General features: G+C 39.3%; 1 protein-coding gene across 1 annotated transcript; it reads left to right on the plus strand.

Annotated features, from left to right (window-relative positions):
• Positions 1-4,582: 4,582 nt before the first annotated feature.
• On the plus strand, positions 4,583-25,707 carry cabp4 (calcium binding protein 4). Its single transcript, XM_051383660.1, has 9 exons — positions 4,583-4,667; positions 8,714-8,770; positions 9,208-9,306; positions 9,659-9,791; positions 15,573-15,603; positions 16,006-16,149; positions 21,366-21,475; positions 22,952-23,099; positions 25,544-25,707. Exons 2-9 carry the CDS (start codon positions 8,715-8,717, stop codon positions 25,570-25,572), a joined length of 750 nt encoding a protein of 249 aa, XP_051239620.1. The 5' UTR covers positions 4,583-4,667; position 8,714; the 3' UTR covers positions 25,573-25,707.
• Positions 25,708-25,930: the final 223 nt, after the last annotated feature.

Below are 25,930 nucleotides of genomic sequence, written 5' to 3' on the forward strand. Positions count from 1 at the left end.
AATGAATCAACATAATGCTTCTATTTTCTTCTCTGGAACATACATAGGGCCCGAATATCATTAAAAACTGTGTCAATTGATTTTCTAACAAGGAATAATCAATTGTCTCTAGAAATTATGTTCATATATTATGCATTCGCCCTCGTGCAAGGAAGCACAAATTTGATTTTTATCTACATTATAGGGGAACAATGTTAATTAACGTGTGTGGCAAGTCACATTGTACGTTGTTTATAGCCTTACTGATGCTAGGCTAGTCTATTCATAGTGTGTCGTTTAGAGTGAGCCAGTCCTAGAAGTGTTTTGTTAGTCCAGTTTTACCTACAGAAGTTTCTGACTGCTCGTCTAACACGTTTTACTGCCACGGAGGAAATAAATTCTTGACGAGTGAAAACTAGTTGAAAGCGACTTCCGACTTCCACTGCAGAATCACACTGGGGACTGAATCGTCTGTCAAGCAGTGTCACAGATGACAGAGTTCAAAAAGAAAAAATCCTGAACCACATCAACCTTGAAAAGATTAGATTTTCACTTACAAACTCAAGCAAATCCTTTGACGACACCTGGAAGCCCTTTATTAAGTATCTGGATAGGGCTGCTATCCACCCACCCAGAGGACAACTATATGCTGCCCCTTTTCCTTTTTTAATTTTGTTTTTAATTAGTATTTAAATGTACCTTTTCCTTTTTACTTTATGTTATTCCATGGTCGGAGCAAGCAATATGGGAATGTGGCTTGGGAGGATGGATGTGGGATTTGGTAGGAGCTGACAGTAAGCCAAGGTGGGTTTGTGTTCTTGTTCTGGTTCATGTGTTCTGTCTGTCAAATCAGAGACCATTCTGACATTCGAAATAATGTCATTGTTTACTGTCCACAATACTGGGGTAAAATCAATAAAAACTTGAAAATAAAAGAAAGTAAAAGAAAAAAGACTGAAAAATGTTTGAGAAAATCAATTTTACTGCTTCAAAGACAGTAACAGGGGAGGATGTGACAAGCTACACAAATGAGGGGTTTAAGGTATGCTTCCATGTAAGTATGCTTTACATTTTTGTCTTATGATCAGGGACACCTAATATTTGGTTCAAAACTGTAGATCTGTTTTCCCTGGAATAACCGCTTGTAGTGACATTTTATGGGTATGTTAATGCATCTCACAGCACTTGGTTGAGGTTTGGTAAAGATCATCATCTTGCTTAAATACTTAAAGGTCAACAGTGACTTGAGGCACGAGGAAAACATGTTTACATTATTAACGTGTAACCCTGTAAAGCACTATCCCTCCCAACCTATTTCTGTTGCTTAAAGCTAACCATGCATGACGCAGGATGCAGGATGCAGGATGCAGGATGCAAACCAAAGTCTCTGGTGTCTAAGTCATGCACTTTGTACTACTGCACTTCAATCAAATTGTACCTGTCTAAACAAAGTGAGTGGTAAATTAATGTAATTATCTGTCAGTCAGGGTTGGAAAAATGTCCCTCATATCACTGCATCTGCTCAGCATATGGCCCTATAACAGCATTTCCAAGATTTGGCTACATGTTGCTCAAAATTGCACTACCGCCAATCCAAGCCAAGCCAAATACAAAAGTTGATTTCCACGTAAGTAAACAATTCAACAAGGTCTACACTCCACTGGGAGCTGACTGGTGCATGAAATGCGACAACATTATTGCACTCCTCTATCTTTTTTCTGTGAAGGTAAGGGGTTGAAATAAGTTCCCACTTCTTCTTCTTCAAAAAAGCAAAGTGCTAAATAAGTGCTTTAGCTGGACGCACTAAGCATATTTGAGCGTGGCGAGGGTCTGATCACACAGGGGAATAGGTTCCCAACAGTTTCCCACTGCAGCATTGCCTCGCTGGGCAAAGCACAGGGAAAGAGAGAGGTGTACAGAGGGATGAAGACAGAGTGGGAGAAACAGAAACGGGTAGAAAGCAGAAAAATGTGATTATGCCTTACGTGCACTTTTTGTTTTCTCATGAGCAAAGTTTTTTTGCTCTACTTACTGGACTATCACGTACCTGTTTAAAGCTGCTTCAGTATACGCTACAACTCATGCATCCTACAGCATATTTTTTTACTAAAATGACAAGGCAGAGAAGATTTAGCGCTTTTGCATTTTTTACGCATTTTAAAGCAAGGCGTGACATTTACAAGAGTCATGCAGCAGGTTTGTCCAGTGAAGCGAGACAAAGTTCAGACACTGACCACTGCAGAGCAAAGCCAAATGCCAAGGAGCTGAACAAAGAGCTTGTATGGACAGTTACACCTCTCTGTTGTGTGAGGGACTGAAGATGAGTCACTTGTGTTAAAAAAAAAAGAAAACCTGATATCCACACTGAGAAAATTCTGACCTTGTTCACAGGCTAAACTTAAGGTGTTCTTTCAGCAACAATGACAAGCATGTTTGAGGCAAGTTGGCAGTCAATGAACAGTGTGGCGTTCAATAGAAAATGTCCCCAGGGACATGAAATCCCTCTCCATGCTCTGCCTGACTTAATTAACAAACAGCAGTCAATCAGTGAAGGAAACGCTCTGTGATGAAAGGATGGACAGTACAAAGAGGACAGGATTGTCACTCAAACTGTGTATGTATGTACAACACACACACACACACACACACACACCCTTACCCGCCACTGCAGAGACAGCTTTACAAAGCATCTTTAGCTTAAACCTCAAAAAGTGAATCCACTGTCATTATACTGATGACATTTAACATCCCAAAACGTCAGTATGTGGACTTGTCACTTCAGGCTTAAATGGACATCTACATTTTTCCCAGCAGTTAGTTAATTAACCTCTTAAACCTTGAATTCTCCTCTTTTCTGTTGGGCTTTTTTTCACACATCTTGCCATATATACTGTACAGTATATATTCTTCATCTGCTTGCTCCAACACTTTAATTAATAATCCAATGAACAACCAAAGATGCCTTGGTTTAATAGCTGCAACATAACTGTCAAATGCATACATTTATACACATTTCCACCAAACCCAGCATGGCTTCATTGGTATCTTTTTGGAAAAATCCAATAACATGTCTGTTAGATTCATAGTTGTGCATCCCCACACCGTTCCAAATACTGACATGTTATTTATGTATCATATTGACTTTATTTATGAGGAGAGATCTTCCTGGCTGCCTTTGTTTCTGTTTGTTACTTGTGTCCTGATGTGGCATTGCTCCAGCCAAAGACAGCCAAGGAATTAACTCACCTACAGTACAAAGAGCCAAAGTCCTGTCGAGTCCAGGCTAGCATTGGTTCCAAAAGCTCATGCAATCCCTCATTCAGCATTCCATACTCTAAGACAAATGCAGATTTGAACAAAGTTAAACAATAATTACTTTGTGAGTGTGGCCATTTTTTCATCTTTTAAGACCTCTAATCTCAGCTGTCTAAGAGGGATTAGGTCCCCCCCGTCCTGTAGCCATTACAGACATGTTCGACCTAACGGCGACCCTTGAGTTGCTCCTGGACTCTTTTGTGGAACTGTGACGTTTAATCGGCAATGGTCCAGGGCTTATGTCATTATGTAGACATATGAAGTGAACAACACATCATACTAATGAGTAAGGCCATATTCCGAGGCTGGACTTTTAAGTTTTAAATTAATTTGCGTTAACAAATTGGCGGATTTTGAGTGAAGTTTTCTTACTTCTGTAACAGAACCCAGAACTTCTGTCTGTCCTGGGAGCCAAAGTCCTGTTGTGTGCATTTCTGGGCTCCACTCCACTAGTTTCTGCAACTCAATGCAATCTCTCATTCAGCATTTCCTTCATCAGTCTTTCTGAAAAAATTAAGCATTGCTAAAAAAATTGTTTTTAATTCTCTGGGAGTTACAATTTAACTTAGGCTCTCTTCGGTACTTGGTCGGAAACAACTCGTCAGAAACAACTCATCAGGATTAAAAATTAAAAAGGCAGAAATTAATGTGTGTTATTCAGTAAGAATGTTTTAAATAATGCAGACCATGGTAATATTGTGAATAACACAACAGTCCGAAAAATGTCTCATTGTACCGAAAGCCCTTTATTCGAAAAACGAATGGGTCATTATTTAGACTATTGGGATTTCAGAATAATGGGCCGTCAGAACAATGGCATGGCACCTTTGACGCTTTGTCAGTTTAAGTGGTTTGTTTTTCATGGACATTGACTTTTGGCCTGACAGTGTAAAAACTTGAAACATTTACTAAATGATTTTCAATAAACTTATATGGGTTTGACAGCACTCATCTGTAAACATGCACCTGTAATGATGGACCCACGTGTTGGCTAGTCGAGGTTAAAAAGGTTTAATGATTTTGCATTTTAAATCTAAAGTCATTCAGACCAAAACAGATTGAATCAAATTTAAATTCATCTAGATTCATAGGAAGGCTCATCTGCTTCCTCAACATATCTGCAGTAAGACAATATCATTGCCCTTTTTGTTCTTGAGGACAGAGGCAGACAGCTACATCTCTAATCCCGACATATTTAGCTGGATAATCACCTTTCATTATATAATCCTCAGGTTAGGTAAGGCTTCATACAATAGAGATACACCTCATTCACATTCATCAGCCAAGACAAACAAGAAGAAGTATCAGATTAAACAAAACAAACATAGAATAAAATCTTCTTTTTCTTTCCTTTCTTTTGGTGGCTGAAGAAGGTAAGCTTGTTTAAAGATATTTTGCTGTACTAATGATTTGTAGAGAAGTGTCAGCTTGTTTTACTCTGCAATGTTTAAAAATTCAAAGCAACTGCAATCAGCTAAGGTTGTCTTGTACAGATCATGTTTGAGGTTGCCTCTTGCAATCTAATGAGACTGACAGACGTCTCTTCTCTGCTTTATAGTATTTGATTATCTGGATCTCAAGTTTGTTTTGCTGTACGAGCCGACAGATGGCCAGCCCACTGTTTCTGTTTGTTTTGGTTCAATATTTGTGCCCCCGTTGCTTGCTACAATCACATCAACAGACTTATTTAAACCAGCTCCACTGTGTGATTATCAGGCTAGGCAAGGAGGATGAGGTTGTAATTAGACAAGAATTATACAAAGCAGCAATAAGGAGATTGTCCCAAATAAAGAGACAGGAAAAGATGTCTGTGAATGAGAAAAAATATCTCATCCTCGCCTTCTGTTCCCTTCTATCTGCACCAAATACTGAAGGCGACAGTCTCATTTCAGAGCCGTGACATGAAATCAGTGCTGGGGGGTGAGGGTGGGGGGGTTAGGGGAGGTAGAGGAAGTGGTGGAGAGGTGTTAAGATAGGTGAAGATAAGATGGAGTGCCAGACCCGATTGCATTACTATCGGTTGTTTATGGATCAGACACAGGCTGGTTTGGCCCTCTGGGATTGATTGTCTTCTGACTGGACAGCAGGCGAATGGAAAGATAATACGTAAAACAAAGAGAAAACAGAGAGAGAGTACAAAGCTGGGTGAAGCCTCACCTGAACTCACAGCCAATCCGTGTTTTTCTATCTATGGCTTTGTATTCTGTTTTTTACGTTTGCCAGTGAGGTAAATTTTTGACCCATGGCTCGTCTGTTTGCCTGCTAATTGGAAGGGTCTCTCAAAAACTATTCAAGGGATTTCAGTGACATTTGATGTAAACTGAGGCTATGTGCCAAGTGTTTCATTCTGACAACTTACAGTGAACAGAAAAACAGAAAATGGTTAAAGGGGAACTCCATTGATTTTACACATTAAAGTCTGTTTACAGGTGTTGGGGAGTACACCTGACAATAACTGTAGGCTTTTGTGGCTCCAGAGGGAGCTGCACAATGTCTCCAGAGACATCAACAGATGTCCCTTGAGAAGAGTACAAGTTTAAAATGAAAAAAATCTGTTGGTGTGAGTAAGAAAGGCGTGAGGTTGCCCTCATCTCTGCTGGAGGTTTCCAGCTCAGGGCTCCATTAGCTGCTGTTGGTATAAGACACCCAAATCTCTGACCGAACTGTCTGCGGATTAATTGCATTGTGGGTAATGTAGCCGTTAGATTTTGACAAGATGTCAGATCAGAAAGTACTCATATTTGTGGTTTTGGAAAAGGACTTGATATTACTTCTAGGTACACCCAATTTAAAACCATTACTCTTCAAAGCACGAAACGTGCACATATCAACTCTAAGTAAGAAATATGTGCTAATATTCATATTGACTACTGGAACACGATAAATATGAAAGGCCATAATAGTGGTTGATTTAAGCACTTTAGGTATTCTCCAAAAATTACAACCACTATTGGTGGTCGCTCCGCATTAATCGAAATATTATCGAAATCGCAATACAAGCAAGTGCAATATGCAAATCACTGAAGCTGCAATTTTTTGACAAAGGTAAAATTTGTGACAGAACAGCATTATCATGAGGTACTGTAGTTCTGAAGAGATGCCCTGGCCTATAGATCTTGTTCTTTAAGACAACCTGTTTTGTTTACAGTACATAAATGTCACATAATCAGGATTTAAATTTGTGATGCAGTCCACACTAATCGTGAATCGTATCATCATGTCAAAATATGTTTTTACCATATTGTGCAGCCCTAATCCAGTTTATATATATATATATCAAAATGACAGATTTAAAGGATCGTGCAGCCTAGGAGGCGTAATAACCTCTTTGATATCTATTTTCAGTCTGCTTTCTGTCTGTGCGGCTGTATGAGTTTTGTTCGTAGAAAATATACAATGAATCCCAGCACCCTTCACTCCAGTGCCTCTTGTAAAATATATTTAGAATATCCATTCAGTGTTTAACCCCCAACGCACCAGCTAGACCCATTCAGCTCCTACCACAACATCACAGCTCTCCAGTGGAGCCCGCTCTCCATCATCAGCTGTGTTAGTTGTGTTTGTTTTAGCCCAGTCCACCTGGCCCTCCATTTCATTACTTCAATTAGCGTGATTAGGATCTAAAATTGCTTGTGTCGGCTCGGTGATTGACAGCAATTGGCCACTTAGGGAGGAGAGCTGCAGACACACACACAGTGCTGCTCAATGGCTTGTGTAGTGAAACACACATGTGTGCAGTCTGTGTGTGTGTATGGGTGTGTTTGTTTACCCTGATGGGAGTTGGGCTCACTGAAGATGAGAGCAATTCTTCAGGCAAACAATGTGAGAGCAACACCATAGAAAGTCCAGATATCTTGCATTACTCACATGTGCCTTGTGAATGTTTGAGGGAGTGGAGGAGACAGATTGAGTTGGTCTGTTTGTGTGTTTTTATAAACATTATTAATGTATCTTTAATGCACAGCATCATATATGATCTGCTGTGCATATCTACATAAATTAACATACATTGCTATACTAGGCCTATGAGCATAAAGTATAGTGTAGTATATACAGATACTATAAATAATTTTCAAAGAATTCCACAACTGTAATCATGTGTTGACATGAAAATTCCTCCAATCTCCACCCGTGAAGTTTAACATGCTCTAAGCGTGTTGCAATCAGAATGTATCACATGCACACTGACTGTGCGAGAGCATGACAGACAGGCAATCACTCCTCAGTCATGGCACGTTTTGTTCAACCCAGCGGGAGTTGGGAATGTGGCTCGTTTGGCAGAGGCACATTAAACGGTTGAGCGTAATTTAGAGGACTGGCTGGTCTTCATGTCTTTTCTCATTAAGGCCCTCATGGTATACGAGGGCCCTAAGTAGCGACCGCTGGAGCAGATCCTGGTTATCTGTCTCCGCACAATCTTCGTGGTTTGTGAGATGGCAGAGTGAGGCGTTATGTTTATAGTGCATCAGTGCCAAGTACGGGCCGTTCATCATCAGGCGCTGATAGCCAGAACCGCAGAGGTCCATGACAGAACATTAATCTGCCTCTCAGGCAGCCATAAGTCTCTCCTCTTCCTCCTCCTCTGCAAGTCATACACGTGATTTTCATATACACCCTTTTTCTTTGTCTTTCTTCTCCATCTTCCTCCATCTCACGCTCCCGTCATTCCAGTCTTTCACAACATCCTTCTTCTCCTCTCCTTTGATCCATTCATTTTGGCTGTCTTGAGCTTTCCACCCACTCTCACTTTTGTATCATTTTGATTTTATTGTTTGGGTGTGTGTCCTCTTGTCCAAATGAATCTGTCTCTGAATTGGATTGGAGTGATTCCTCCTCCTTCTCCCTCAAGATGTAATAGTCATAGTTTAAACAGCACCCTGTCTCCACATTTGATGTTTTACGAATTGTGAAAATTGTTAAAATGTGTAATGTGAAAAGAGTCATTCATATTGATCATCACCTGACTCTGCTGTTCCATTTCAACATTATTAAGTGTATAGTTTTGGTTTTACAGCCCACAAATTTACTGTTTTAATTCATCATCCTCGTTCCTGATAAACTAACTGTACACTACCTAGTGCAGCACCAAATGGCTTGCTGATGAACACAGTAGAGGATTTAGCAAACTAAAAGGCAAGATATTTCCCTCAGGACGAGAGCAAAACACAGCTAAAAAGGAGAGTGGTAATGGACTGATTGTCAGAAACATGCCTGCAAATGAATGCTAATGATGCTCCTTGTTTGATGGATGTGTAAATACGAACAGAGAATATGTGCTACTGTATAACTACTTTATGAGGTGTTGAATTATTAATGCAGCTTAAATAATGTTGAATATCAAAGTGTTAAATGAATATTTAGCCTTTTGGAATCTGACTGTTCCTTTGGAAGATTTCATGTTTCTTTTTTTTCACTCCAGGATGTCTGTGAAAAGTGCAAAGGGAGGACCAGAAAGTAGACCATCCTCTGCCGCCAGGTCAGTAAGATCTAACTAACAGTCGTGGAGAAAATGAATAGGGAATGAATACACTTAAAGTCAAATTAACAATTTAATTAAAAGCTCAATCAAGAGGTGAGATTTAAATCTGTACTTGGTAAGATATCCCCAGATTTATTTCTTAGACAGTAATGAGTGCTCAAGAGAAAGATGGACACACAATAGATGGTGTAGCATGCTTTGGAAAGATTTTTTTAAATTTTAGTTTCTGGGTAATAAAGTCTGTAAAAATTCAAACAATTGTCTCCCATTGCTGCTGCTGTCCATCAGCAGTCTGACCCATCTTAATTCTCCAACAGAAGGCCACAAAGTTTAGTGATTTTTATCGTTGGTTATGAGAATTTTTTAAAAAGTATTAATATTGATTACAAGACATTAAGTGCACTTTGAATTGATTAAAGCTCTTTCTCTCCTAGCATGTCTCCACGAGGAGGGAGGGGAGCAGCAGCTGGCAGATCGCCAGCTACGAGATTCAAAAGCAAGGCCCTTCAGCTCAGCCTCTCCAAGAAATTCTGGTTATTATCATTCTCTGTTTCTAATCAACATTGATTAGGACAAGGGGAGTGGGTTGTGTAGATTTGTGCACCCAATTAGTGCCATCGATTGGTGCATTAGCTGCAAAACAAGCTTTCAGAATTTCAAACTTGTCCTCCTACGAAACGCTTCCTTCCTTCAGCAAGTGACTGACGTAAACACTGATGTCAACTGATTAAACTGCTGACGTTTTTCAATCATTTCACTATTATTTAATGGGAGGTTGGACGGAGTAATCACCCAAAAAGGCACTTCAAGGTATTTAGTGAAGTCTTGGTCTTGCTTTGATGATGACAGCTCTCAACACTTGGCACAAAAATGCATACTTCACAGCTCAAAGTCGCCCTCGGCCCAGGGGAAGGGCTCTGGTGAGGAGGATGCCGGTCACCGCGGTAAAAGGAGCCTCAGCAACAGCTCAGCGGTGGCCGCTGCCTACATCTCCTACCTCAATAAGCTGTTTGGACAGGTCAGTTCAACAGCACAGTACAACTCATACTCACGTGTGTTGTCACAGTCTTGACACACTTGCTGGTTACTAGGTTACTCCAAAAAAAGGACATTTGTGCAGTTTCAAGCTTCCTGTTTTATAAAAAAAAATCTTTAGGAGCAGGTGTCAGAGAACAGCATCTAATAAACAGCAGGTGATTTAAGCTGATGATGTCACAGGCGTAAACTACTTGTAACATCAATACACGTCAACACCCGACACCCACATCATTTCCTGAGTCATCTACCTGTTCCTGAGAGACTGTCCTGTTGTTTCAGCAAGTGACACAAAATGACAGATGTTCAAGTGTTGAAGCCCTCTAGTGGTCGTGGTAATTAGTCTTGTCTGTCTGGAGCAAGGGAAGGAGTCAGTTGTTGTTACAATAGAGCAACAAAGTCCTCAGAGGGTAGAGGTTTGGGTTCATCACAAAACACCTGACTTTAACATGGGGGACCACTGTTCATGTAGTCATGACCGCGATTGTTCCAATGTCCTTACTATTTTATTCCACAATGTCACATCTTTGTCTGTGAATCAAGACAAATAGGGCAGAACCAGTAATGTGATTGACTATCCATTCATTTCATCCAGAATAAAAGCAGCTGGAATTAAATAAATTAACTACAATACAGTGTTATTGTGAAAGGAAACTGCATTAAGTAACATTTTGAAAAAATTAGCCGATGTTTGAAACTCCATTTGTATTATTACACAAAATTATTGTTACAGTCTGCATTTATATATATGATTATTAATTCAGTTAATTTTGTACATTTGGGACTCCGTAGGCCATGAAGGACAGATAGTTTGAAGAGACAGGCAAAGAAAGGTTGATGAAGTGGAGGTTTATAGACCGAGTCACAGCTGAAAGAAATACAATCAATAGATCCATTTTCCAACTTCATTCAGTGTAACATTAACACAGACTGGAGCTGGAAAATAGGTCAATTTGTTCAGCTGACTCTATCAACTAACTATCAATTGAAAATATAAACACTGGTTGTAGCTGTTTGCAGTGAACGGTCACTATCTGAAAATAAACACCCTGTTTGCAAACCATTAATTGCTGATATAGAATCTGTCAAATGACTGTGGAAAGTCAATATCATTACCCACTTCGATACATTACAAAATTAAACCACCTGATCATGACTGTGGACTTGTTACCTCATCCACTAAATCTACAAAAAGAAAAAAATCCTTTCAAAGAAGTCACTCCAATAATTCCACTTCACAATGATATACTGGCGGGACACTGGGCTGCCGTCCATGAATGCACTGGCTGGTTCAAGTTAAGCTTTGGCTCTGTTTATGTCTGATACCCTGATCCCAGATTGCTTGGGCAACTGACAACTGGAACTGAGCCAACAAATGATCCAGCTCAATGGCACCTTGTTCATTACCGTTAAAAACTTTAGTTGATTTATATAGAGAGGCCACGATTTACAGTGTACATTTAACTGTAATATAAAATATTATAATTTGTATTTTTATTTGTATGTGTACTATATTTTCTGTCCTGTAATCAAGAGGATTAGTGTGGCCCTTCACAGAAACTAAAGAAGCTGGTGTTTGTGGTGGTGGGAGACAGAGAGGAAGACTTCAGCTACATGGTTATATCTTTACATAGAGAAAATGGATGTGGATCAGATCCAGGATGTAAATGAGACTTAAAAACTTTTTGTCAAGGACAGAACCCTGAATGGCAAATATCCATTAAAATAATTGGTGGGAAATGGACAGTAATTATAAGGACTTATTCTATGTTCTACTAAAATTTAAAATTAAAATTTCACATGCAGAAGGTTTTAATTATTTATGCATTATTTAGATAATGCACCACCATTATGTCCTAAGATGTCAATATTTGGAATACCCATTCAGAGACTCTTCCATCTAGGAATTGACTGTTTACAACAAAAACAGTAAGTTTTGGAAGAAAAGGCTCTGCTATTTGAGGGAGCTAGATTTGAGTAGCAACCCCCCTTAATAAACATAAATGAACATTAAATCTTAGTTAAAGCAACAATACCTAAAATATAAGGAGGAGGCTGTGGTGGAAGAAGTTGCAGAAGCAAACAGCGTTGGAAGAAAGTATCAACAGTAACAGTGAGACATGTCAGCTTATAATTATCATGCTGTAAACCTGCATGAATATGACAAGTCAGCTTATGCCAAACGGCTTATTAATGAGCCAGTAATTTTGATGCATGAATGAAGGGTTTACAAAGTGCAGGACTTTGACTCCAGAGACCAGACTTCTCATCCAGACTCGCATCTGTGATTAGTTTCAGGCAACAAAAGCACTTTGGTTGACATAATGGAAAAGATTGTTACAGTTAAATGTTAATGTTGTCCCCCACGTCCCATGTTTTCCCAACATGCATGTTTGAAGTATTTTTATGGCATTTGTCTTTATTTGTTCCTCACTCCTCAAACATGTTTTTTATTTTACTGTAACAGTCAGTTGTCAGATCAGAGCACCATATGTTCAGTCACTTGTATCCACCTTTTATATTATAGTAGTAGTAGTAGCTGTAGTAGTTTTATTGTTTTTATTATTATTATTTTATAGTATGAAACTCATAAAAGATGCTTTTAATCATGAAACCATATGGGACCCTGGTGAGACCTTATTACAAAACAGAGCCAAAGGCTTTTCCATAAATGCCTTCATCACAGGAAAGGATTTACTATAAAAGATAACAGAGAAATCTACGCCAAGGGGAGTTGTGTGCCTATGAACATTTTAATGATGTTTCATAACTAGATTTCTTAATAACTAATGGGACTGTTTCATTGTTTTAAAGTAATTTATGGGAAAAGGAAACCATTTCTCAGTGACCTTGGGCTACTGTGGACTCCACTTCCACATCCTTCCCTGAGTTACTACCTCACCTGCCATGCCTGTTCCGCCTTGTTTTACTGTGACAGTCCCTGGTTTGAATTTACTATTAGCCAGGTAGAGAAGTCTGCATTGTATCCACAGGATAAAGGACAGACTGTGTTGGTTGCTGCTCTGACACTGAGGCAGGGAGACCATCCATCCTGCAGCAGTCCTAATCCCTGCCTCAACACAAGTATTAATAACCCCCTTAGCAAGGTTCACTGTCAGCCCTCATTAGATCCAACTGAAGAAGGAGGACCGGCAGAGACAAATAGCTGAAAAACAATTGATGCATTTACATGTCAGAGCCACAGCAGATGGATGTGAAGTAAAACGGGCCATACTCATCTATGAGTGATATGTGTGCATTCTCCAACTGTAGTGTAAATGTCTTTTCTATCAGAGGACCACATGTGTGTTGTGTGAAGTATCCACATACCTCGCATATGTGTCCGTGTGTAATGCTTACAGAGCAGTGGGCTGTTCAATGGGCCATGTGAAGGCAGACAGAATGAAATTAACTGTTAATGGGCTCGTTCAGATAGATGAATTGAGAGTCTGCATGGCATGCTGTCTAATCCTTTTCTGGAAGAAAAAAAAATCCAATTAATGTGTTGACCTTGCTATCTAAATATGCCCTTGTAGGCTGGAGGATTTTGTGCCGGATAAACAACAGTTCTGGACTCTTGGCAACAGAGGTGTTTTTTTATGCTGCAGCATCAACAAACATATTAAAACTTAAGAGGTTTATATAAATCAGAAGTGTTTTAGCATTTGAGGCCGAGTACAAGTATAGTGATATAACTCTTGATGCAATTGTGTCCTGGCATTGCATTTGTGTTTCGACTCTGCTGGCAATATTATACAGTGAATAATCATTTGAATGGCTGCCATGCGGAGCAGCTTCCAAATAAACCATGGGAGCCTCTCCTTTTCCTGAAGCTATTGTGCACTTGAGCAGGATGACCTTGTATGATTTATGTATTAGCCACCCTGAGTGCCAACATGTATTAGGAGAAAAATATTGCACTTCTCTTTGCATTTCACTTTCACTACTGCTCTGATTTGCCTTTTTATCTCTCACTTTTCCAGCTGTGAAAAGAACAACTAAAGGTTGAAAAATCCTTTTTCTCTGTGAAGTAGAAATAAAGTGATGGTAAAACAGACACTTGATTAAAAGCAAAGAAAAAAATGTCAAAGCATTAATGCAAAATGAGCATTAAATAGACTTAAGTATCAAATTGAAAACACCTATTCTTTTAGAAAGTGAAGCTAATGCATTAAGACTGTCTCAGCATTCAAGTTTGTCCTCCATTGCAACATATTTCTGGGGATTTTTTGTTTCCTTTTCATGTAAAACCTCAAAAAGGCTGTAGCTATAGCTATAGCAACCGTATAAACGTAATAAGGTAAAAAGGTCCAAAAAATTCCTCAGAAAATACAGCGGAATAAAAGTAATGTCTGGTATTAGAAATATCTGAGTAAAACGCCAGTATTGTACATGCAAATTGTTACAGCTATCCACCTTATATTAGTTTTGAAATCTATTGACCCTCAGCAATTTTTCTTATTGGATGAAAGTGAGGAAAAACAAGCCTACAGCAAATCGGCACACATTTGTTCACGCTATAATGAGAGCTTTTATAAGCTTGAGTGTCAGTCTTGTCTCTTTGAACTTATAGATATCCTCAGGCTCGTGGTGTCTGTGTGCTAAGAAATATCTCCATATGTCAGGCTCAGTTGCTCTATACGAAGATGACTGAGTTTGCATGTTTCCTGCTTCCCCTGTGGATGTGATGATGTTTCTGTGTTGAGTTGCATATTGTTAGTGTCAAGTTTTTTCAAAAGGAATCTTGCTAAGACGCATTGTCTCCTTGCTTTTAAAGGAGGATTAGTTTTATATCATGATCTTTTAATATTGAAGCTATACACACATAAATCATTGTTTCAAGGATTAATGCATGTGATGTGTCTTGCTAAAATATGAGCACATTTTTGGCCAACAAACTGTATAATGGTTCCATGCAAGCTTTCAAACCTCTAAGCTCATCCTTTTTAAGCTAAAATTTGAAGTGTATTTCTTGCCTGAGGATGTGCATTTGCACGGTATTGCAACTGATGACCAAATTATAATGTGTTTTAATCAAAATTGTCTGTCCGCAACAACTGGAATATATTAACAAATTGCTATTTTAAGCCCTAAGCACACATAAAATTCACTCCGATACATTATTCTTAATGACTATCAACGTGGAGGTTTGGTTCCTAGCTCCTGGCTTGCCTCAACTTCCCTGAAAACACATGAAAAGGGGAGAGAAAGAGGCAGGAAGAGAGGGAGAGATCACCCTGCGCAAATGTCAAAACAAGGCAAAGAATACTCAATGTTTCACACACAAGGTTATATGCAAATGATATGTTTTGTGTCTGTGTAAGAAAGTGTGTACGTGTATCTGTGTCTTAGTTTACACGTATCTGTGTTTCTTTGTGCAGTATTTCTGCAACTGCCACATGGTCGAGCGTGGGTGTGTATTTGTATGCACACAGACTGAGCTTATTATGCTGCGTCTCCCTCAGGATGCTGCAGATGTAGAGTGTGTGTGTGTGCGTGCATGTAATGAGTGTGTGGTATTGTGTCATTTTGCAAATTAGAAAGACATGTCGCTGGGTGAAATCCCATTAGAGTTCACTGTCAGCATGCAGCAGTGTTGACATGATATGCATGTTATTCTAATTTGGTAGTCAAAAACAGATTATCACTGGGGTTTTTCTCTGGAGAATTCGCTGTTTTAAAGCCATCCTGATTTAACATCCTGTCCTTCGATGCTGTCTTGTAATTATTTCCACTGTCTTTTCTTTTCTTTTCTGCTCCACAGGAGAGGGAACTGATGCCAGAGGAGTTAGATGGTAAGATGTGGTGGGTGTAATTACGATGCAAACAAATGATAAATCACCAGTCATTTGCGCAGCTTTATCAATTGTATTAATATTTCTCCCGTTAAGCGCACTCCTCTTTGTGATTCATGTAAGAGTCTGAAGGTTTCTGAGACTGCTGTAATGGTTTGTCAATGAGTCAGAGCTACAACATCAGTTAATGCAACATAACTTGCTGCTCTTAAGAGCTGGCTGTAGTTCTTTCAGTTGGCGTCAACAACTTACAGATAAGTTAAAACTTTGTTCAAAGTGTAACTATCAGTATTTGCACACACTGTGTGTGCATGTGTGTGTGTTTGACTCTTGGGGGAAAAAATACTTTACCCTACTTTACGGTTTGTTGCCATTGCTGTAATTTGTTTATCTGTCTGTCAGAGCTGCAGGAGGCCTTTAAGGAATTTGACTACGATGCGGATGGCTTCATCCATTACAAAGACATTGCAGACTGCATGAGAACCATGGGCTACATGCCTACAGAGATGGAGCTCATCGAGATCATCCAGCAAATCAAGATGAAATGTGTGTATTTACCTCTCTGGTTATATATGTTTGTGTGTGTGCAGTTTCCAAATCAGTGGTAAAACCATGTGCACATGATTGATGGGTCTCTCTGGGGCGAGTAGATGTGAATACGTGAGTAATGTGTCTGTGCGTGTTGCACAAACACATGTGCTTGTATACGAGCATGTTCTTTCCTATGAGTCCGTGAGAAACTGATGTTTGTCTTTGAAGTTGGGGACATTTGAGACGTTTTAGCAGACTGATTAATGGCCCTCACACAGCAGGTGTAGGGGTTTATGAGTGTGAGTCTGCATGAAGAAGTGCGTGCTTAATTGAGATCTAACTTTCCTCTCTCGGCTCTTAATGAGGGTGTGTTTGTCTTTGCTGTCTTCTCTGACTGATCAAGTATAGATCTGTGTGTGGTTGGTGTTTCAAAGTTTAAGGTGAATCATCATTGCATCGATTTCTGCCATAAGCCTGGAGAACCAGTTTGTGTAACACCTACCTAGTGTCAGAGCAAGGCCAGAAAATCTGAACAAAACCTATGAGTGTCTGCCAAGACTTTACATAAACCTTCAATGGACACACAGGACTTAGATGCACGAAGCATGCAGAACTATTTTGTAGATCTTCATGAGTATAACATAACAAGTGCAATTTCCAAATCACAGAAGCTGAAATGTTTTAATAAAGGTAAAATTAATTATAATGAAGTACTGTAGTTCTGAAGAGATGCCCTGGCCCTATAAATCTTGTTCTCCAGATTTAAGAGAACATGTTTGTTTACTTCAGACTTCAATAAATGTCACATCATCATGAATGAATCGTTTTTTCCAGTGAAAATTAAATTTCTGATCCAAAAATGATCACTCCCACACTAATTTGGAATCATATAGCCATCGCAGTATCTGTCAAAATAATCGCAATATGAGGGTTTTTACCATACTGTGCAGCCCTAAGTGAAACAGCCTGCTTTCCAGCCTGCTCTTAACGTCCAAATGAAATTAAATTGCTTTTTTTTAAATGTGCAACAGCATACACATCTGATCTGTAAATAAAACAGCAACATCTCCCTTCTATCATGGACAGACAGTGTCACTGACTAACTGCCAGACAGCAGTCTGCTATACAGATAGAGACACAGACTCTGAACAACAACCCACAGTAGCTCTCCTGCTGAAGTCTCTTTCTTGTCTAACTGGCTAACACACATCTTGGCCTGCAGTTAAGCTTGCAAACATTCACCAGGAGAACTGCTGTTCAGCTGCAGCACATTAAACAGCATGTAACCGTATGTCCATTTACATCCAGATGTAGTCTCTCTACCCATGAGTTGTATGCTACAGTACAACTTTGTTTAATTTGTCTCCCGTTCCCCTGCTGGTATTCACAACCGCAACTTTGCTTCTGTCAGTCAAACCCTGTCACGCCCCTTCCAGCCCACTGAGATGAAAAGGACTTTCTATATATTTCCATAAATACCTTTTTTCTCTCTTTGTTTTAGTATTAAAATCAATTAACAATGCATTTAAACAAACACATTATTATTTTGGCCTGCGAAAAGGGATAGCTAAATGTGATTTCATATAGATTTTTTAAAACATAGTTTAACTCAAATATATTTTTTGACTTATTTCTAATGGTATCCAGCCCTGCAGACAATTTTGGTTTTATTCGCACTGCTGAAGAAATGGTCTTTCTGTTAACTGTTGACAAGATGCTCTGTGAATAATGGGGACATTGTTTTTGGAAAGGGATGTTGCTGCTGAACAACTTGTCATTTTTTTCGATTCTCTAAGCACCACAAAAAAGTCTTTCACCTCCATTTTATTTGTGTGGAAGCAAACATGTCAGATGACTCAAAATGTAGGCAAACGAAAACAAACATGGCGAGACTACATTAGAGAGAAGTCATTTATTTATTTATTTTTATGTCTTGTAATTGGCTGAACCATCCCTTTTACCAGGTGTGTGTAAAGGCAATGCCATTTTATATTGATTGTCTTAGAGACTTCTATGTGTATGTATGTGCCTGCTTTGAGAAATAAGCTAAATTCAGGATCAGTTTACACATATGTAACATAGTGTTGAACCCCCAGGACAATAACACTAATAATGAGCAAAATATTGGATTTTGGGTCCACAGAGTAAATGTTTGGCCACAGTAAGGCAGTGTTTCTCGGTTGTGATCCACAGGGACCAGAGTGCATCTGGCTTCTGTGCTACCAGCTAGCTAATTAGACTCACCTGGAGTCCTAGGTGCAAATAGATTTTTTGATTAGATGTTAGGACGACAACAGCAAGGATGCTACTGTTGCATTAACCTCAAGTAAAGATTTCATACAAAAGTCCTCATCTGTTGCAAAAAATTACAACATCAACTATACTATTGTTTAAGACTACAGAACTTTAAATTACCAAATACATCGTGCTGAATTATGGGGAAAACTGTAAGAAATTACATATATTTCACTGTGGCTTTACCACTTGATGTTATCTTGCAGCTATGTTTTGAATTACTGTATACAGTAAGCTTTACACAATAGAACTTAAATGTAAAGCTGGAACAGGGAGATAAACTATATGTGATGCTTCAAACTGTGTAGAGAAACATTTTCCCTCTACCTGAAACGGTAGCCACGAGAGGACTATTCAGGGATTTGGTTGTGGTCATACTACATTATAGACTTGTGTAGACTTATGCTATGTGTCATACTTTGTAATATAAATTATTCATATTTTCAGTGATGCCTTAATTTGAACCATAAGGTAGAGTGGGCTTCAGACACTCTTAGTTTAATCTCTGTAATGTAATCCCTATAGCACCATTAACACCATGAAATTTCCTCTTTTTTTTAATATAACTAGCATTGCACTATCAATTAAAAAATAATAATAATCTCCTTAGACTTTTAGGAGAATTTTTCTACTCTATGATTATAGACTGACCCACTTAAGGCACAGACATTCTTCAAGGTGGTGTCAGAAAGCCCCCACAGACTGCTGCTCCACAAGGGTAAAGACAGTCAGCCAAAAAATAAACCATACCTCGAGGCAAGTATGAAAATTGTTGGCCAACTCAAAAATCATAGAATTAATGGCCTTTTATTTCAGAATCCTTCAGCTGCTGTTGTAACTAGTACATGACAGTTTGAGCCATTAGTTTCAAGATTCAGCACCATTAAAAGTGCTCTCCAAGCAAGAATAGTTTGACAAAGTTATATTTCATCCTCAACAGTCCTGAAACTCTAAGCACTGATTAAATTTTTTGAACCACAAAATGACCACATGGCTTTATTGAAGTAGTCTTTCACATCCGCCAAGGCACGGCTAATGAAAACAGGCCGAGTGTATTGGTCTACACTATCAAATAAGCCTGTCTTTTGTTCAACTAATAACATGAGCCTTCCCATTGTATCGGTCTGTTTTGATAATTACCATGGGGATCAAACAAAACAAAGCTGGTTCTAAGAGGGTTGAAGGAAGCATAATGAGCACATAGCTGAATCTATGGTAATAGTTTCCATGCACTAAGGACATTCATACACGTTTCACAGACCATCTTGGTATTAAGTCAGGAAAGACCAGATGCAGTACGACTACCTTTACTACCTCTAAGTACTAAGTAGTTCTATAAGTACTTGTACTGGTATTTGTACTTTGAATATCTCCTCATTAGATAGCGTCAGTGTTGGTGGTGCCTGGAGAAGTGGGTATCCTAATTATTGCTATTTTAAGTAGCCCATCCAGCAAAGGATAAAAGAGCCTGTGTTATAAACATTGACATGTAAGACTTAACTTCTGCTGCTTGACCTCAGTGAGTATAGATCATTATTAAATTAACATTGGACACAGAAGAGGTGCAGATTTTGCAAACAGTACTGGCCCACAGACTAAAGGCAAAGGAGACAACTACGTAGTTCTGCATTTTGAGTGAAGTACTCCCTATTCCTTATTTCATCCACTCTTGAAAATCAGACAGCTATGCCATGCCTGCGGCATAAAGAATTCAGCTCGCATGACCACTATTGAATGATGGCATCATAGAGGATTTAGCAGTGAGTATACCCAGTGTTGACTGAAAAATAAGTGTTACTGCCTATATGCTGCACTACACCACTGGGTAGTGTTGATAACTGCATTACTATATTTAAAAGGAATTATTTTACTCAACATTTATTTGGGAGCTTTACCTCACTAAAATAGGATAAGCTCAACAATATGATAAATTATTGTCCATCTGCCCAACTGAAAAAGTCCTGGAAAAATGACACAGGAAATGTATTATTAAATTAATTTGGTGCTGACAGTGTGACCGTCTAAAGGCAAAGGTATGCTCAAAACGAACTCGTTTTTATGATGTATCTGACCATTGCAAGGCAAAAGCTTGAGCAGAACAACCAGTCGAAGCTGGGGTGAAAAGCTTGCCGTCGTCGAGAAGGCCAACAGGCTTTGATAGTACTGGGGGTTCAGATGCTGTTCAACGACCTGACGAGCATTTTGACAGGAGAATACTGATGAAGTCTCTGTATAATAAAGCTTATTTTACCAGTAAATTACTCAATATTAAGATTTCCTGTCTAATTTATGCATAAAAGAAATGCCCATAATCAATTTAGGAATATACCGTGAATGTCAAAAATAGAAACTAGTAAAATACATATAAAACAAGATAGTTAATCTTGTATTTCCATCTGAGATCAGTGATGTTAAATCTTGGCAAGCACAGAAACATTTGCAGTGTAGCAGCTTAAGAAACAGATGTTTCTCTCAGGAGCTGGTGGAGACCAAAACAAAGCTAAAAGTAGAGTGAATATTGGACTTGCATTCAGTAGGTTGCCAGAAACATGACTCCAAAATGAATGCTTGTGTCTACTGCATGTGTAAATAAACAACTGTTTGCTACCATGTTCAGCACATTGACTACAAAGTGATAATATGTTAATGTCGTGCTTTAAGCTTGTTCAACCCCAAAGTGGCCAAAAAAGTCAATTAATGCGGGTTTAAGCGTGTAATCGGAATACTTCTTCCATCACTGTTACCAGGTAGATAATTTAACTATAGACCTACTGTATGGGGCCAATATGCACTGACACCTTCATGCTTAATGCATGAATCTGTATATGAAGCATAGACACTCCAGGGAGGCATAGAAGTTATTACTTGGTAGTCAACCTGTGTGTGTGCGTGTGTCTGCAGCTACTGTATGTGTGTGTCCTTCTGTCTTTCTGCAGGGGGTGGGCATGTGGACTTTGATGATTTCTGTGAACTAATGGGGCCGAGGATGCTGGCTGAGACGGCTCATATGGTCGGGTTGAAGGAGCTCCGCTGTGCCTTCAAACAGGTAAGAGGTCCCCAGCTAGAAACTTTAAAGAAGTCTGACTTCCAGCCAGGGAAAGGAGCCTATGACAGTACTGTGAAGTGTGCAACAGGACCTTTCCTTCGAGGGTGTCAAGAGTGCATGGCTCTTACTTGTAAACAAGTCCGAGGGAAGAAGGGGAGCTGGCTGTGAATGCAGAAGAAAAATGTTGAAGGGGAAAGGAAAATATTGATATTGATGCTGTTTTTATGAAACCTGATCCCTGCCATCCAAAGAGACACAATTTATATTCTATATGTGTCTCACCTGTTAATTTGTGCGTATTAGACACTATTGAGTTTCCTCTCTTTGACGTCAATACAGAGGCAGGTAGACAAGTGCTAAATTGGTTGTCCCCCAAAGCCTAGGTGTGACGTAATCTCTGACCAAGCAAAACAAATGAGGTGATCATGTTATTTATGAGCACAGATTCTCACACCTGGGTTCATCCATTTAACACATTACAGCATGATAGGTTTTTAATGGTTACTGCACAACAGACAACACTGATAATATGATCTTAATGATTATAACTGACAATGTATTGGAGTGTACAATATGCTTCTGGGATTAATTCATCTAGATTACAAATGTAGCCGTGTGCACTTAGTTTGACTAGGTCTCTATTAAAACCAAGGGGGAAATTGAACATCAGTCATTAAAGTGATATTTAGTTTAATTACAAATTAGTTTATAAAATGTGCTTTCTACGTGGAAATATCATACATTGTATAGTTGTACAACCAAAATGTAACCCCCTTTGGAGCTATAAAGCAAAATTTGTCAATAGAATAACCCACCCATTGACAAATGTTGAATTTTTTAAGCGTAAGTTGTTCTGTTGAAAGATAAGACATAGCTGCGTCTTCAGTTTATTCCTCACTTGTGCGTCATCGTCAAGGTCCTGAGTAATGCTATCAAAGTCCAAAAATTCAGAATTATGAATTAGCTCTAAACTCTACTACTTCTGAACAAAAACTTCTCCAACTTCAGAGCTCTGTCTTCTCTCTGAACAAATGAAAATATATTTTAAACTCATCCCAACTGAGCCTCATAGTCACTTCAAAAGACTTTCTCACTTCAGTACTAACACCTCATGAGTCAGCAATGCCCCATCTGCAGATTCAAGCTGTTTTCAGACTTCCAGGGAACTCGTGCAGACATGTTGTAACTATATACTGTAAATGTGACTTCTACCTTTAAAATATTTTTTTGCAAGGCATAATCTCTGTACCTCTGTCTGTCTGTTTTACTTATCACATCATGCTTTATTTAATCTCTCCGCCATCCTCATTAGCCCAGAAACATTTAATGTTCTTCTTTGGTCCTTGTGTTACCTCTAATCCTCTTGACCTATGATCTATTTATGATTATTGATTGATTTATCTATTTATTTGTCCCTTACTCACGACATGTTCATGTCCCCACCTCCTTGATCCCCCCTAACCGTTCCTGTTGAAGTTTGATTGTGATGGCGATGGAAAGATCACGATTGATGAGCTCAAAGAGGGCATGAAGACCCTCCTGGGGGAGAAGCTCAAGAAGGGTGAGCTGGAGGAGATCCTCGCCGACATTGACCTCAACAAAGACGGCAACATCGACTTTGATGGTGAGCGGCTGGGGACTTGGAGGGAGAAATGTGTTGGACATGAGTGGACTCCAGGCAAGGTGTGAATGAGCATTAAAACAATTATTAAAAAACAATGATAAAACACAGAGACAGGAGGGACAAAAATAAGCTGCTAAATAGAATTACAAATTGGTGTGATGCTAATAAATTTGAAATGACCAGGTTTGTGAACAACCTTTAAAGAGAAGAGTGAATCCAAAATCTTGATCCAAATTCTGCTTGCACTTGTTGTGCATAAGAGCCAAGTTAACTTTCTTTTTTGTTAATATATTCGTCAGCCTTTTTATGCCTTTAATGGATAGAGACAGCTGAAGGTAGACAGGAAAGTGGGAGAGAGAGAGAGAGGGGATGACACGCAACAAAGGGCCACAGGCTGCAATCAAACTCAAGCCGTCATGGTAAGTACTTAGTACAGGGGCCGCGAGCTCAACCAGGGGAGCTACTGGGGTGCCCCAAACCAGGTTAACTTTCAACTCAGAAAGTCTCTCTGAGTCAACATTGAGCTCAACAAACACAACAACATTGACTTTGATGCTGAGCGGTTGGTGGACTTGAGGGTGAAAAAATACAGACCTAAAACAGCCGTTCATGAGTTGGTTTGCCATTAGGGGGTTAACGAAGCAAATCCAGTTGCTTAAAAGAACCCTGTCTTCTCATCCCTAGCAAGCAGCCCGTCCTGAGTCAGTTGCAGTGGGTGAATTACCAAGCAAGCAGGAAACTCTAAATAATTAACTAAAGGAAATGGATAAAATAGATAATGTGATGGAGTACTTGAATTAGTTGGGTATATGTATAAGAAATCTGTATTAGCTAGGTAATGGATAAACAGTTGAAATAGTTGAAGGTAAAGGTAAGATAGATAAATGATTGTGAAAGCTTTTTGACTAATCCAGTAGAAATAGTCAGTTTTTATAATAGCATGTGGTACAGTACAGTAACAGCCAGTTTATAATCCATTCATAAGAAACAATTGCAACATGACGGATATGGTCGTTGAAGGGGTTACTTGAGCTCATTATAAAAGGTTGGGAATCACTGGTGTTCAGGCGGGAAGCACGCACCAGAGAGGACAAAGCAGAAGGGGTCAGTGAATCTATTTGGAATGGGTTGAGGATGAAGGGGACAGAAGGAGAAAATGAGTAAGAAATGAGGCGGGAAAAGGGTGAGATGGGAAAGGGCGGATGGTTAAGTCAAGGTGGGTTGGCTGGAAGGGCCAATCCAATCTAATCAGTAGTGCATTAAGCCAATCAATACGCATGCCTGGACACCTGTCACATGTTACACAAAGAACACACACTGTTGGACAGCTCAAGGACTTTACAGAAATGTCATTACCACATGCTACCTCAGAAGCATATAAACAATACGATGGCACACAATCACACACACGGGCGATGTGCATGTGTGCAGACACTATCAACACCTCATGCATGATAGAACGATAGGCTGCAGCACACAGAGGGCTTGGAGGTGTTATCCTGTTTGTCTTGTCTCAGCAATCCAATCAATTACAATTATTGGGAGCATATGAATAGGCATGTCAGGCTCAGAGGGGATCAATAAGCAGGTGCTCCTCATTATCATCAATTAGCCCCTAGGGCAGCATTTGAGTGTATCTGTCCGGTTAAGCCATGTGGGCAGAAAACAGGCATCCATGGCAGCAGTGACAAGATCATTCTGAATATCCAGGTGTCAGGTCAATCTCGGCTGTTAGGAAGCCTCGGACTGAGCTGCTGTTCCGCTCGGTTTACTTCTTTTCATAGAAAATGGTTAGAGGAGCACCTCAAGAGATAATGTTAGTGGGTTAATCTGGAATTAAGCTTTAGTACTCAGTCAATCAATAGATTCTCACCTAGAATCAGACGTCTTTCAGAGCAAAGCGCTTCAGGAAGTCAATGGGAAATGGAAGACGTGATTGATTGGATGGATTTAGTGAAACCTGCCTCAAGCTATCTGCAGCTAGGTTTTATTGACAGGACACATCAATAGGTGTGTTGATTGACAAGTGTATGTACAATAATGGATACAGAAAGCTGCAACAAGTGGTAATCAAACTGATTACTGATTACAAGAAGAGATAAACACCGCCTGGAAACTGGCAGTTCGCATATTTGTCTGGAAACCCCAGTCCTATACTTTATCTCGCTTCAACAACAGAAAGAAATGTCATATTTAAAATTTTAACTAAAATGCATCCTTTCTCCTTTTTCTTCTTTGACATATCACCCAGCCTCATTTTTTCATTAACTTGGTGATAATGGAAACATTTTGTCATTACATCACACCATGAGCTGTTACTTTTCCAGTACAATTTCATGCGGGCTGATAATGATGTGGCTGCATCCCATGCTGTATTTTTATAATATTAGAATGTCGTAAGTCCTAATCAGTTGATCTGCTGCTGTCTCTGTCTCCCTCTGCAGAGTTTGTTATGATGCTTTCTGCACGATGACCTCTGATGGAAGAGGATGGAGCATACAACACTGGATTCACTGGAAGGCTGTCTTCTTCCTGCTGCTTTTGTGTCATTATGGACTAAAAAAATGCCTGATTGTAAACACACAATAGAGTCAAAGAGATCTGTTTATATTTTCATAATAAAAGTTGAATTTGAGTAAGTGCAGAGGGTAAAGGGTGAGTTATGAAACAGTAAACTCTATGTGACAATAATGCTGCACTGTCCCCCCCTTGTGGTTAAGAAGGGTACAGACTTTTTTAGGTCTTAAAAATGAAGCTTGATTTATTTTATTTACCCAGTTTTTTATTTTATCTTCAGGTTTGTGGGGGACTAGTATAAACATATGCACATA

This window comes from Dicentrarchus labrax, unplaced genomic scaffold (genome assembly GCF_905237075.1).
Source record: "Dicentrarchus labrax unplaced genomic scaffold, dlabrax2021, whole genome shotgun sequence".
Lineage (NCBI taxonomy): Eukaryota > Metazoa > Chordata > Actinopteri > Moronidae > Dicentrarchus > Dicentrarchus labrax.